Source organism: Callithrix jacchus, chromosome 13 (assembly GCF_049354715.1).
Source record: "Callithrix jacchus isolate 240 chromosome 13, calJac240_pri, whole genome shotgun sequence".
NCBI classification, from domain to species: domain Eukaryota; kingdom Metazoa; phylum Chordata; class Mammalia; order Primates; family Cebidae; genus Callithrix; species Callithrix jacchus.
This window is the reverse complement of record NC_133514.1, coordinates 106,731,403-106,745,559: the sequence shown is the minus strand read 5'-3', so window position 1 is coordinate 106,745,559 and position 14,157 is coordinate 106,731,403. Positions and strand designations below refer to the sequence as shown.

Below are 14,157 nucleotides of genomic sequence, written 5' to 3'. Positions count from 1 at the left end.
ACCAGAGAGGGTCACTCCCCTCCTTAGAGCCCTTCAGTGCCTTTGCAGTCATCTTAGAACCACAGCAAACCCTTCATCTTAGTGTCCAAGGCCCTCTGTGGCCTGCTTGCTGCCCCTCCCAGCCCACCCTTAACTGCTCTTCTGCCCTCTACATCCTGTACTTGCAGGAGTCTGAGGAGCCTGAGGTCTCTCACTATGGGTCCTGGATCATGCTGCTGCATCTACTGGAACCCTCTCTCCTTCTCCTCCCATTCCTCCTATTCCTACTCATTGCTCCACATCTGAGCCACAGCATCCCTTCCTCCAGGAAGTCTTCCCAAACTTCAGGACTGGTGGAGAAACCTCTGCTTCACACGTCCATAGCTCCTCTGTCCTCACTCACCACACTTACCTCGCTGCTATGCCTGTGGAAATTGTGACGGCTCTTCTAGCCTAAGACTAAGACTCTGAGTCACACTGAATAGTATTGTCTGAAGAGGCACTACTGTGGGGTGGGGGGTGGTATAATCTAAAATAGATTTTTTTTAAAAATATCTAGAAAGAATTTCTGTTCCCTCCACACTTCCCTTTCCATTCTGATCACTTTTTTTCTTTTCAATGAACTGATAATATTGCCTTATGTTATTCTGCTTTGTTTAAATTATACATCACTCATTAGGAGTCAAACTATTTGTAAATGTTTAGTCACTTTAGTTTCACTAAAGCATTCTAATATTTCAAGGACAATGGTATTCTTGTTTTGGCTCACAGCGCTATAGGCAAGAAACAACGAGTATCAAGGAATATCCAGCCATGCAGTTAAGTTTTGTTAACTAGGCTGTTACCTGATTTATTAGGTGAGACTTCTGTGGCTTTCTCTTTTGAAGGTGCTGCTGAGATCTAAGAGGAGGTATAGGTTTATGAATACTTTTCTAACCATGGGTCTTCACACATTCAAGGGTTGTCTGTGGGAATAGAAATGAAACATTAGTGTCAAGAAATGTTCAGATGATTAAAGATAACGTATACTGCCTCTCCCTGGATAGGCAGCATCAACCAGTCAGTGAAGTGGCCTATCATGTGCTACAGATTACAAAGGGAGCAGAAGCTGTCTCTTTGCTCAGTGAGTTTATACTTAAGAGTTTATTATTTAGAAAGTTTACAATAATATTCTTGTTATATACACATTCAGAGAGATTATTATAAATAATATCAAGCCAAGGGAAATTACCTCAATGTCTAAATGACCCAAACATGGGAACGCAGAGCCATTATGGACTTGTCCAAGTTTGTAAGAGGTGTGGTGTTCCAGGAAAGTCTGAGATCATCAGCGATGCTTGATCAGTCAGTAGGAATGCCAGGGAAGAAGTGAGCCATGTGACGTTCTGGGGCATAAGATGAGAGGACTCTGAGCACAGCTGAGGCACAAGTAAGATTTGTAATGAAGTCCACAATAGCATGTTCTAATGGAAAGAGCACACACAACCCTGGGAAATTGCCTCGCCTCTCTGAACACGATTTTTCTTATGAAATGGGAATAGCAATAAGAATCATAGTAACCCCCACCTCACAAATTGTACTGACAGTTGAGATGAAGCCTGGGAAAGGGTTTTATAAGTGATGAAGCAGGAATGGCAATGAAGAAAATGATGGTGAAGATGATGACAGAAATGCTCCGCCTGGGCATTGAGAGGTCAGTGAAACACACTTCCTCCAACCCCTATAGTAACAGAAGATCCAGTAGTGCTTCTTCCCCCACCTTAGAGACCAAGATTGTGCCTTCATACGGGCTTTGGCATGTAACTAGCAGAACATAGAAAGTTCCCAGGAGCCCCTGGTGGAGGTGGGAATTAGGGCTGGACTGCACCTGTACTCTGACTTTGTTCCTTTCTTAGGACTCTAAGGGAATTTTTTTCATTTAGAATGAGAAAGGGATATCTACTCTATGCCGTTTTCTGTCCTTAAAGAGTTTATAATCTAGCAAAACACCACAACACACACACAACACACACACACACACACACACACACACACACATAGACATGCACACACACAAACAACACATGGCAAGAAATCTGAACACAGATCTCATGCAAGGATTCACAGTGTGTTCTTGGAGTCCAGCTGAGTGGAAATCTTTACAGAGAACATGAGCGTGGCCAGGTTTTTGAACAATTAAATGAGTCCTATCAAACAAAGATAGAGAGAGCTTCCCAGCCAGACGGGACATGCTGAGCAACATTAAAATAGTGGATTTGGTTTCCCAATAGTACAGGGTACCTTCAGGTTGGAGTCTTTGGCAGGGAGTGTCAACACTAATAGGAAAAGGAAGATAGGGTAACATTGTGGGAAGGTTTTGAATTTGTGCTAGAAAGTTTAGACACCATCCTGAGGCGGAGAAGAGCTGTCAGTGTTTTATAAGAATATGAACTTGATCTGACGTGTGTTTTAGGCAGAAAACTGGCATTTATAGATGAAAAGCTAGAATATCTCCACAACTTTACGTTTAAAAGTGAGAGAGAAGAGTCACAAAAGACAGGTAGACCAGATATGAGACAAATCCAGAGAAGAAATGCAGCCTAAACAAGGTCACCGTTGATGAAAAAGAAGAAGAGAGGATGTATTCAAGAGTCGTTTTCATGGTAACACCAATAAACAGCTCCAATGTGAAAAAGAAGAAAGATACAAGGATTGTCTTGTTTCATGCTTGAGTTTTAGACAATGGACCAAAATAAGCACCAAAGACTGTGTAACAAACTCAAGGAAATGGGCATGTGTTTCCTCTTAGAGGTGCTTAGTTTCAGTCTAGGACATTCAGGTGGATTTATCAGGAGGCAATTGTGAATCAGGATGAAGTTAAGCATATAGATAGTTGTCACCAGCAATTATTGAAGCCATGTGACTGGATGGAATTATATATAGAAAGAATTTTTTAAAAGAGGAGAAGAACCCTGCAAATACCTGTGGTTGATAAACAGACCCTGAAAGATGAAAAATCATCTTTGTATAAAAAGGAATCCATTATAAGATCAGCAACAGAGCCTCATACTAAAGTGGTCCCTATGCTCTTCTTTCTAACTCAAATCAAGTTCTTGAAACTAATGACTTTATTTAATCTAAAGATATACTGAGTGCCTACCATATGTCAAGTATTGCTCTGGGATTTTGAGGATACAAAAAACAAATCAGACATGAATCCTATCCCGGGAAGCACAAACTTTAATGGTAAGAGAGGAGCTGAACAGATGTTACCTTTGCTACCATTGAACCTGGTATTTCACAACATTCAACAGAAAAGATCGGTGATTCCACAAGTACCACAGTTTCAGAAGCCGTTTCAAGCTTGTGAAAGTTCCCCTAAACTAAAGCCTGGATCATGACTAAACAGTATAGCCGTTCTCTGAATAAGTTGGAATCCTTAAACATGAGGTGAACATTTGAGCAGGACCAACCCACCAAACTTGCAGTGAAAGTTTGTATTTAGTTTTTCTATAATGCCATGGTGTGAATATTTGTGGTCTCCCCGAGTCCATATGTTGATACCTAACCCCCAACACAATATGGCCACCATCCGAATGCATGTTCTTCACCTATCTCCTGAGGTCGTGTTTTGAATGGCAGTAATGGGAATGGTAATCAGAAAAATCAATTCCTCCCTGAAAACATGCCACTGCATACCAGTTAAATTCACTCTCCATAAATGTGCCTGAAAGGCGTAACAGTTCAGTTGCTGCAGGTTGGTGGTCAAATTATTTTGGTCAAGAGATTTTCCACATATTTCAAGTCATGTCAAATTTACTCATTCGTATCATACTCTTAGATCCCACAATATTTGTTGAAAAGGAGGTATCTGCCAGGTCTGGCGCTAAGCACTGCAGAGTCATGCAATAGGCTGACATTGATTTATATAGTTCGTATTCAGGCAAAAGTATTTTGTGATGAAAATATTATTCAATGGACTCGTTGTTTACAAACTCATAAGTAAGTTCAGCATGGCCTATTGATTCTCAATTTATTTTTATTCCGTTCATAAAATTACAGATGGCTTATTATAAATATTTATATATACAAAACATTTTCCTTCATGAATTTAAATCCTAGCATTTAAAACTAGTTCATCAGCCTACATATCTGTATAAGCAATTTTATGCGTAATAAATGAGCCACATTGAATCAAATCAAACATATTAAAAAGAATTTTTGTTGCTCGCTTACTTGTTGGTATGCTTGCTTCTCCTAGAAAATTAAAAAAGCCCTAGTTGTCCTACAGTTGGTCAGAAGAAAACAATCACGCTGTACAGGTATTTATATTTTTTTATTCTGATAAATAGAGAAAAAACTTATAAACTACACAGCATATGAAATATAATACTGTGAATAACAACTGCCAACAGTGAAAAGATCTTTAATATTTGAAAAAACTATATACATATTAAGTCTTATCAAAGAAAGGCCAAAATATGTCAGTTGAAAGCATTAATGAAATATTTTGGTTGGTACACAATCTCAATTCCATATTTTTTAACATCTAGATTATACATTGATTTAAAATCAAATGTATGAAGGTAAACTAATATCTTCGTAGGTCAACAATGAAAATGTATCCTTCACACTTACTTCTAGGAAGCAGCTGGGCTTATTTCCTGGATTGTTTACAATGAAGCTAGAATATCTGCCACAACTGGAGAGTTTCAAAAAGGATCCCTAGGCCTACTTCTACATTCTCCTTAGTAGTTGAGCACTCTCCATAATTTCCAGATGGGCCATGGGGAAGAATGGTAGAAATGAGTGTGGGAAGAAAGACAATGAAATTAGAAATGAGTGAAGTACATTGTGGTAGAATGCTAAGAGCAGGGATCAGGATAGTCAACCAGGTGTCTAGGAAGGGTCAAGTCAACAGTGTCATCTGCTGACCAATGTTAGGAAGAAATCAACTCAAAGGAAATACCACATTTTTGCAATTAAACTCAAATCTATTGACTTGTGGTGGTTCTTTGATGTTGCGGGGACTGCCGTAATAGAAACCAAATGGATTTTCAAGGGCAAGAGACTTTGCCGCTGAATAAAATGATGTCATCCCTCCTGATGACAAATAGGAATGGGTGGTCAGCTCTAAACAGCGTGGACTCAGGGAGTTGCTTTTCTACAATGTTACTTCCTGTGGCAGCAGTAGCCTCAGTGCCCTCCTCAGTGACCTCTATGTAAGATTTGTGCATCATTCTTGATATATACAGACGACCACCCGAAGCAATCCCAGATAAATCTGCTCTGGATTCATCAAAGATATCTTTCAGCCCTAGAGCCCTCAAATGGTGTTTGATTTCATAATTCTTCTCTATCTTGAACCGAGGAAAAAATACCTCAACATACTTAGAGGTCATTCTCCTTGGATTGGTCCAATCCATTAGATTCTGCAAGGTCAGTTTGTTTTCAATCTGTAAAAAATAATTCAAAGATAATTCAGAATCATATGGTTAAGTGATAGATGAAACAATAGCTACAAAGATACATAGTTTTCTATAATTATTCCTTCCTGGATATTTGTGTTAAGTACATGAATGGGTCTTGGGAAGCCTTGAAACAGAACGTGATTAAAACGAATAGTTCGAGTACTCTTTAACAAATCCCATATTTAATTTGCTCTGCCATGAGAAGGCATGATTTATTTGCACCTCAAAGCAATTCCACTCTCTGCTCACCCATGAGCAGATTCAGCCAAAGGGTAGCAATAGACAAGCGAAGGAACCTGGGAATTTGAAACCATCAGAAGGAGAAAGGAGCCCAGTGGTCATTTAAATCAGCGTTTCCTGGCTGTCTCCTCATCAGGAAAGACAGATAAAATAATGTGTGCACAGCTTACTGAAGTAACCAATGGAACACCACGTGGCCTGGAGCAAGAAGCCCAGAGCTCCAGCCTCATAGATTTGGGTGATTAACATCTCCCAGTAGTTACCCATACTGTCTGGGAGGCTTGTATTAAAATCAATTTCTTGCTTTCAACAGAGGAGACAACCAAAGCACAGGAGAATGTAGTTGGATATGCCCAGATGCGAAGCAAGAAACCCTAGATACGCAGCTATAAGGGTCCATATCTCTCTCTCCAGCAACACTGCTGCCCACAAATGATTCACAAAGCCCATTCACCAGCTCTTGAATACTGAGAATTGATCATAAATTCTGGATTTAGAATGAGAGTATTTTTTGTAAACATGGTTTAGGAATTTTATATAAAGACATTTCCTCTCAAATTCAGGCTCAAATTCAATCCTAAATTTAAAATATTAAATTTAACTTGTATTCTTATCAAGGACCTATATTTATAAAATCAAATTTAGTCTAATTTGAATTTTCTGTGTTAATTATCCAGTTGTGTGGTTAATCTGTAATAAACTTTTACCCAGTTGGAAATAGATTTCATTTAGTGCACTAAGTTCCAACAATCTCATTATTATCTGGTTATGAAGGATTATGCAGTATTTAAGATTGTATTGTATGTAGGTTTATAATAGTCAGATTCAAATATTATTAGGTAAATCTATTACAGAAAAGGAAAATTCAGACAATAAGTGCAAGAACAAAACTACATTGTTAGCTTGCTTTATCTGGGTTACTTTTTCTATTGCAGATTATTTCAAGTTCAAATAATCACTGTATGCTAAAATCTGATTGTTATGAAGGTTGTCAAGTGAATTATAGATTTAATATGAGCACCAATATTTTATATGATCATACTTTAGATTTAATAGTACAATTCTTGCTTCTCATGTCAAAAAAATAGATGAAAACGTAATGAATGAAAGGTATTGCTAAAATTCAGTAATCTTTGTCTATGTAGATAGTGCCATTCCAAAGCTTTAAAGTCATGTCTTTTAATCATAATAATGCCCCTGGGTTGGTAGACACGTCTATTTCTTTATATTCATTCTACCGTCCCATTATTCCACAACAAACATTCATTATTTTCCAAGTCAAAACAAAACAAATGCTTTTAAATGTAGTTGTAACTTTTCAGTGCAGCTGACATACATAGTGTGTGTGCACGTACATACACACTAATACACATATCTGTACATATGTATCTATCAGAAAAATTGACTAAATTCAACAGCCTCCCTTCACCATCTCACGTGATTGCTGTAAATATCAAACAAGATAATATAGATGAAGCTCAGAGCACACATGGCCTGGGATGTAGTAGATGCTCAATGAATTGTACCTATTCTTCCTTTTTACTGAGAGAACAGAGAAGGAAGATGAGTCCACGACTCTCAGATTGCAGATCAAACTCAAAGAGCCAAATTCAGGAGGAGAAAAAGCAGAAAAGGGGCTGAAAAAAGATCAAGCTCTAAGATACAGTGGTGGTGTTTGGTTTGCATGGCCCCTGCCAACTTCCCATTGCACTGTGTTGGTCCATTTCTCCTGTCACATCAGTCACAAGGCAGTCCCTCAACTCTGCTTTTCACGTGAGACACAACAGCATGGAGTGATGAAACTGCCTTTGCAAAACTGTAACAGTAAGAAATCCGACACGGTTGATTCCATCTTGCTGCTAACTTCCAAGCTGTCATTTGTCATTCTTTGGCATAGGCCAAGCTAACTTTGGAAAAAATTTAGTTTACAGTTTAAACTTAAAGCAAGGATCGTAATAACCCTTCCCAAAACTAAACCACCTTTGTAAAACTAATAAAAGACCACATGGTTATCATTATGAGAGAAGCCTGAATTCTGCCAAGATGCGGGCATAGTTTATGATAACCAATCATTGTCATGGAGGCCATAACATTTGTAACTCCCTCAATGACTCTGGTAGATAATATCACTATTGTAGAACCTAAGACTAGCCTTTTGAGATGTCTTTTCAGACTTTTATATTTCTGACACTAACTCCACTTGGAATCATGACTCATGACTCAACTAGTCCTGTGGCCCCCACAGAGTCCAGAGGTGGACTCAGTGCATGAGGACGGTTTTACACACTCCTGTGATTGCATCCCCATCCAATCAACAGCACTTATTTCCTAGACTCCTGCCCACCAAACTATCCTTGAAAACTCCTAACCTCCGAACCATCAAGGAGATTGATTTGAGCAGTAGGAACCTTGTCTCCCATGCGGTATGGTCAGCCTTGCATCAGTTAAACTCTCTTCACTACAATGCTATGCCCTCAGTGAACTGATTTTGTCTGTGCAGCGGGCAGGGAGACCCTCTTGTGCAATTACAGTGAGAACACACATTTTAATTCTCAAAGGCTCAGGACTCTGTCATATCACCTGCCTAAAGATGCTCAGTCTAGCAAAATTTCAGTAACACATTAAAGACTGTATTCATGGCCAAACACCAAAAAGACCTAAACTCATGTCTTTTTAATCCATAGCTGACATTTGAGAGGGTTACAACTTGACCGCTATTCAACTAAAATTATGCTAAACTGTATTAAGTCCATCTCAGCAACTATACTGGTGTCTGGCTCATAGTAGCTACCCCTTAAATATTTGTCAAATAAATTGGTAAGTAGGTAAGTCTCTAATATCTCAACACCCTGAAATCTTAGTTTATCAATGAAAACTGAATCAGCAGTATCCTAAAAGTCTTATTTCCCAGTAGTGAAAATGACAGTTGTAACTTACTTCAGAGAGGTCATTCTCAGGTAGCAGAACGTACATGTTTATGCCACCATTATATCTGAGCTCAAGAACCTTCATAGACGGATCGTTAATAACAGACAAATTGAACTTCCGCTCCTGATGCATCATGGCCACTGCCTTCCCAGAACACTGAAAGTCAAGTCACAAAAAAATTGTTTATAATCCCACCTCGTTTTACTTACTGACCAAATCCATTTAATAATATTGTACTTGGTCAATAAATTTTTGCTCAGTTGATCCTGCAGATTTTTTTTCCTGACATGTTAGTGGTTGCATTGGTGCAAATCTTAGTGGTAAAGCAAAGACTTCAAGTTTGATTCTTTGAGTTTAAAATTTCCTGTGTGACCTTAGGTAAGTTACTTTGCCTGTCTGTGCCTCCATTTTCCCATGTACGGCAGGGATGACTATAATCATGATTAGTACATGATTGTTCTGAGGATATTGGGAATTGATATAGCTAGCACTTGAAACATTGCCTTGTGCTTAGTATTTTAACTAAAAATGTCTATATAAGAAGTAATGAAAAATTACTAAATAACATTAAAATGAAAAATGAATACTTTTTCTCTTCTCAGATGTAAAATATAGACTAGTACTAACAAAGTCACACAATTTAAGATCAGGTGCAGTGGCTCATGCCTGTAATCCCAGCACTTTGGGAGGTCCAGGCAACAGAATTACTTGAGCCCAGGAGCTCAAGACCAGCCTGAGCAACATAGTGAGACCTCACCTCTACTAAAAATAAAAATAAATAGCCGGGTGTGGTGGAACATGCCTGTAGTCCCAGCCACATTGGAGGCTGAGGTGGGAGGATCACCTGAGCCCAAGAGGTCAAGGCTGCAGGGAGTAGTGATCCCACCACTGCACTCCAGCCTGGGCAACGGAGTGAGACCCTATCTCAAAAAAATACACAATTTAAGAATGAGGTTTTGGAAAAATAAAAAGTCCTGCAAGATATTTGACAATGTCGCTCAAATTAACTAGGGCAAAAAAAGAGTAGTTTTTATCTTAGAATATCATTTACAGATTTATAAACACTGCTGAGGTTCAATTAACTTTCTCATAGTGATATTATGATCTGCAAACTCATCAACATTTCTATAATATCCGCTTTTAGGACAAAACATTCTATATGGGAAGGATAGATAATTCTCTGTTCTTGAACCGAAGGTCTTTCTCTCTCTGCAAAGGTTTCCCTTTTTGACTTAGAGTCCAGTCCTCAGAAAGAACACACATGGATTCCACCTGCTTAGTGAGACAGACCCGCAAAATTGAGCCTGATACATGTGGGGACTAGGGTGTGATAGACAGGATGTCTTGCTTCCATGTGGGGCAGGGAAAGAATCACATATCTGGGTTATGTTGAAGAGGTAATGTCACCAATTCTTAATATGATAGAACAAACATTGCCATCGGCGATCTGGATTCCATAGCATATTACATTACAAGCTGTCTGTTATATCTACATTATATTGGGTGTGTGGACCAGCAGGAAGAGTGTTTAAAACAATATTTTATAGTAATTCTTTTTAAACTAAAAAGAAATTAGGAAAAAAGAATTAACACAGGAAACAGGAATGCAGCTTCTGTGAAGCAAAGCAGGGGCCCCCACATAATATTCCTGACTCCAAGGGCTTTGTTGTTTCTGCTGTACTAAGATTACTGTGTACAAATTGATTTTTAAAACCCAAGAATATATGTTTTATGAAGGTTGGTAATAAGATGTTTTAGGTGAAGAAATACATATAGCTTATACTTGGAAATGCGTAAGTTTACAAAATACATTTCCCCTTGTAAAAGAAAACACATTCCCTGCTGTGACTCAGGAAAATCATTAATGGTAAATGATTTTAAATGCAGGCCCCACAGTTAAAATAATGAAAAATGAAAGATAAACTTTTGTAATTTTTTTCATAAGGCCTCCAATTAAAATATCTTGAGATACATTCATACTTACCACTTCTTTCAATTTTGAATATATTTTAAAGAATACCAATTTACAAGATACCTTTGGTGGTGTTTCATAGTCTGCATGGCAGGGAAAATAGGCAGTTTTCTTTATAAAGCCAGTGACCATACTATATTAGTGATGCAAAAGAAGACACGGGTTAAGAAACGGCGAACCCAGGATTTTCTATGTAAGTATCACAGTCCTGTGAAATAATACTGTCGGGGAAAAGTTCTAAGTTAAATAGGAGATTGACAACATACCTTGGGAGATCTGAAATGGCAATTTACAGTCTCACTCTTGCTGAAGGCTGATTGCCACTTGCCTTTGAAGTACACAGCGTTCACCAGCACCATTACAGCAGATGAGCTTATGCTCCCATCACCAATCATGTTCTTGATTTTGCCTTTTCAAAAAGAAATGGGGGGAAAAAAGGTTTATTTTAATATAATTTTAAATGATTTAAAAGACCATTAATTTGGTATGAAGTTTTTCTTCTAACCACATAACACCTATAAGAATATTAAGAATAACCTATGAGCAATTAACGTGCCCAGCACTCTCTAAGCCCTATAGGTGCAATCTTTGGTTTAATCCTCACATAACCCCTGTGAAGTAGGCACTGTCATTGTTTCCATTTCCTGTTGAGGAAGGTGCAAAGATATTAAGACACACAACAAGAAAGTGATGGCAATAGGATTCCAACCCAGGAAGACAACCCCCAGAGTCCCTGCTCATAAGTACCAAAGTGTCTTTACTCCATTGACTAGACCATCTTTTGCTACTACAGTACTTCAATCCATTGAAAGGGTAATGCCCTCCTTCATTCCATGTTAGTGAAATTTTTGCTGGATGCTATGCACTATTCTGCACCCTTGAATTACAAATATGAAAAACATAGCCTGTGCCACCACTGAGCTCCCAGTGCAGCACAGAAGATGCAACATCCAAAAAGCAGTTGTAACCCACCAGAGGTCTGATCTCAGTGCACTGTGGGAGCACAGATTAAAGGCACCCAACTTTTGCTGTGGCTATCTGCTCTAGCTGAAGGACAGCTGGGGAGCAGGGAGAACTTCCATAAAGTACAGACTGTTTATTCAAATGCACAGAAGCCTGGAACAGCAAGGTGTATTTGGGGAAACCCTAAGTCATTCCTATGTGTCGGGGAGAGTAAGGTTGGCAAGATTGGAAGCAAGGGCCTGATAATGAAGAGGCTTGAATGTCTGCTAAGAATTTTGGATTATTGTGGATGTGATGGAAAATAATTGCTCAGAATTTATTGAAAGACAGGAAAGGTCATGCTCTTGATGGATCTAATTTGCTTTTCAGAAGGGTGACTCTGGTATTGTGCAGAGCATGCAGGCTTTGAGACCTGGGTAGGGTTGTTTAGAACATGGGAACATTTTGAAGTGTTTTCTCAAATAAATATTGAGAGCATATGCTTCTGAAAAATTAGAGTAGTTATACATAAATTTGCATGAGAAAGGAAGAAAGAGAAATCACTAATCTAAATAGAAAAAGTTATTAGCACTCTGATACCCTTATATTAAATACTAAATAGAATACCATCTAGTTTTTAGAAAAATAATAATTACATAGTTTCTCTTCGTTTGTAAGGGCTATATTTGAAACATGTCATAGCTAAACATCAGAGTAACCCAATATGAATACAATGAGGAAAGAATGAGTAAAAAGAAAATTTATACACTGTATTCTTAGTCCCAGGACTAAGTGTATGCTGCTGAAAGTCTGCATTTAAAAGTGCAAGTAATATGTCTCATATTTCTGCGGCAGGGCTAGGCTCAGGAAATACAGGTGCAATGTTTAGAGCACAAATCAAGCCCAAACCTGAGGTAACGGAACAACTACTAACTTTGGAACTGATTGATGAACAAAACAAGAATTAGATTTCTTTATTTGCTTTGCACTAAACCAGAACATTAGCTGAAATTCAGTTTTTAGTTATGACAGAGACTTTCCAATAAAGAGATGTACTTTTACTTGAAGGTACTGCCTTAGTTACATGAACTATTTTGATAAATAAAGAACATTTTAAAATGAAAGAGATGCTATACATCCTGGAAAAAGCAATGTAAATAATAACTCTTAGTTTTTGTTCACTAACTAGGGTGAGATTTTGAGGTGAATTTATGAAATTAACTCAGCGTGTTCATTTAAGAAATGGTCACAGTAACATGTTTGTCTTGCAGGGTTTTTGCCAATCAAATGAGATAATGTAAAAGGCTGAACTTCCGAAAGGTACAAAGCATTCAAGTTATCAAAAGTATTCAAAACCACACTGCAAACAAATACTAAAGCGATTTTAAGCAGCTGCAAACATTACTTTGAGTTAGGAGGAGCTATCGCTTCTTGGCCTTTTGGTTAAGATCAAGTGAATTTGGAGGAGCTGTTCCTTGCATGTACAAAAGATGTTCAGCTTTTGTTCTCAGTATTCACCTATAGCTGACAAATCTTGTAGAAAAATAGAGTATTTCAATACTCACCATGTGTTTCATTTTCAACCCACTTATTAATTTTATGTTTAGTGTCTTCTAAATGATTTGTAAAGTCAACTCGCTCCACTTTGGCATTGTATAATTTTTCAGCACACTCAATGTAGTCCTACAAAGAAGAATACAGGTCTTGTATTTACAAATCACCACCAGCTAAATATGTAAGACATGGATTTTTGAACTTTTTATTTCCACTGCTTTATCCAAAGGCTCAACTTTGCCTCAAAGATGAGTATGTAAGTATAGGGATATATGGAAATGGGGCTGAAAGGGGATCTAGTGAACTTGAAGTTGAATTTGTACAGCAAATACTCTGTTTAAACTTGTTTGTCCGAAATGGATTTGAGGAGGCTAATAGAGAATCGGCAAAGCCGACCCTTTTTCCACTGCTTTCTCATATCAGGTAACTCAATAGCCTCCTAACCGGTCTCCCTTTCTTGTGTCTCCCCTTCCTGCTCCAAATCCTTCAAGCCTACATTATTGCACTCAAGACAATGCCCAAGCCCTTACTCTGCTCTCCCACCATACCACATTCCTGACATTTTCTCAAAAATATCATGTGTCCTCTCTCACTAGAGGTGTTTGAACAAAATTCCTGCTGTCTGAAATGTCCCATATATCTCATGATTACGTCTTACACATTTTCTAGTTCCAAGTATGGCTGTCTCTGCTTGACAGATATCTTTCCTAGGTTCCACCCACATTTTCGAACAGTCTGTATACCTTCATTTATTTCTTTACAGCTGTTATCATAACGCATCATGTTTACCTTTGAGATTGTCTGAGACCGTCACAAAACAGCAAATTCTGTGAAGTCAAGACTACATATTCTTTGCTTATTATTTTATTCCGGGTACGCAGCGCATTGCCTTGCACATAAATAGTTATCTAACAAATACTTGCTACTTTTAATAAAAATAAGTATAATGATCTAACTTACCAATACATTAAAAATTCAGTGAATATACACATACATCTCTGTGGAAAGATGTTCAGAATTAGAAGAGAAAGATGTATTACAAACCATGTGTTTTTAGTGAATTTCCTGTTAAAATTTATAGAATTTTCATGC

The 14,157-nt window shown here is 38.0% G+C and overlaps 1 protein-coding gene across 1 annotated transcript in view; it reads right to left on the bottom strand.

Moving 5' to 3' along the window:
- Positions 1-4,368: 4,368 nt before the first annotated feature.
- Positions 4,369-14,157, bottom strand: part of SERPINB7 (serpin family B member 7) — a 31,881-nt gene continuing 22,092 nt past the window's right edge. The window contains exons 5-8 of the mRNA XM_002757294.6: positions 13,077-13,194; positions 10,836-10,978; positions 8,607-8,753; positions 4,369-5,414 (exon numbers count right to left, since the gene is read on the bottom strand). Of these exons, the coding sequence (XP_002757340.3) occupies positions 5,016-5,414; positions 8,607-8,753; positions 10,836-10,978; positions 13,077-13,194 (807 nt within the window). The 3' untranslated portion in view covers positions 4,369-5,015. The remainder of the gene's footprint in view (positions 5,415-8,606; positions 8,754-10,835; positions 10,979-13,076; positions 13,195-14,157) is intronic.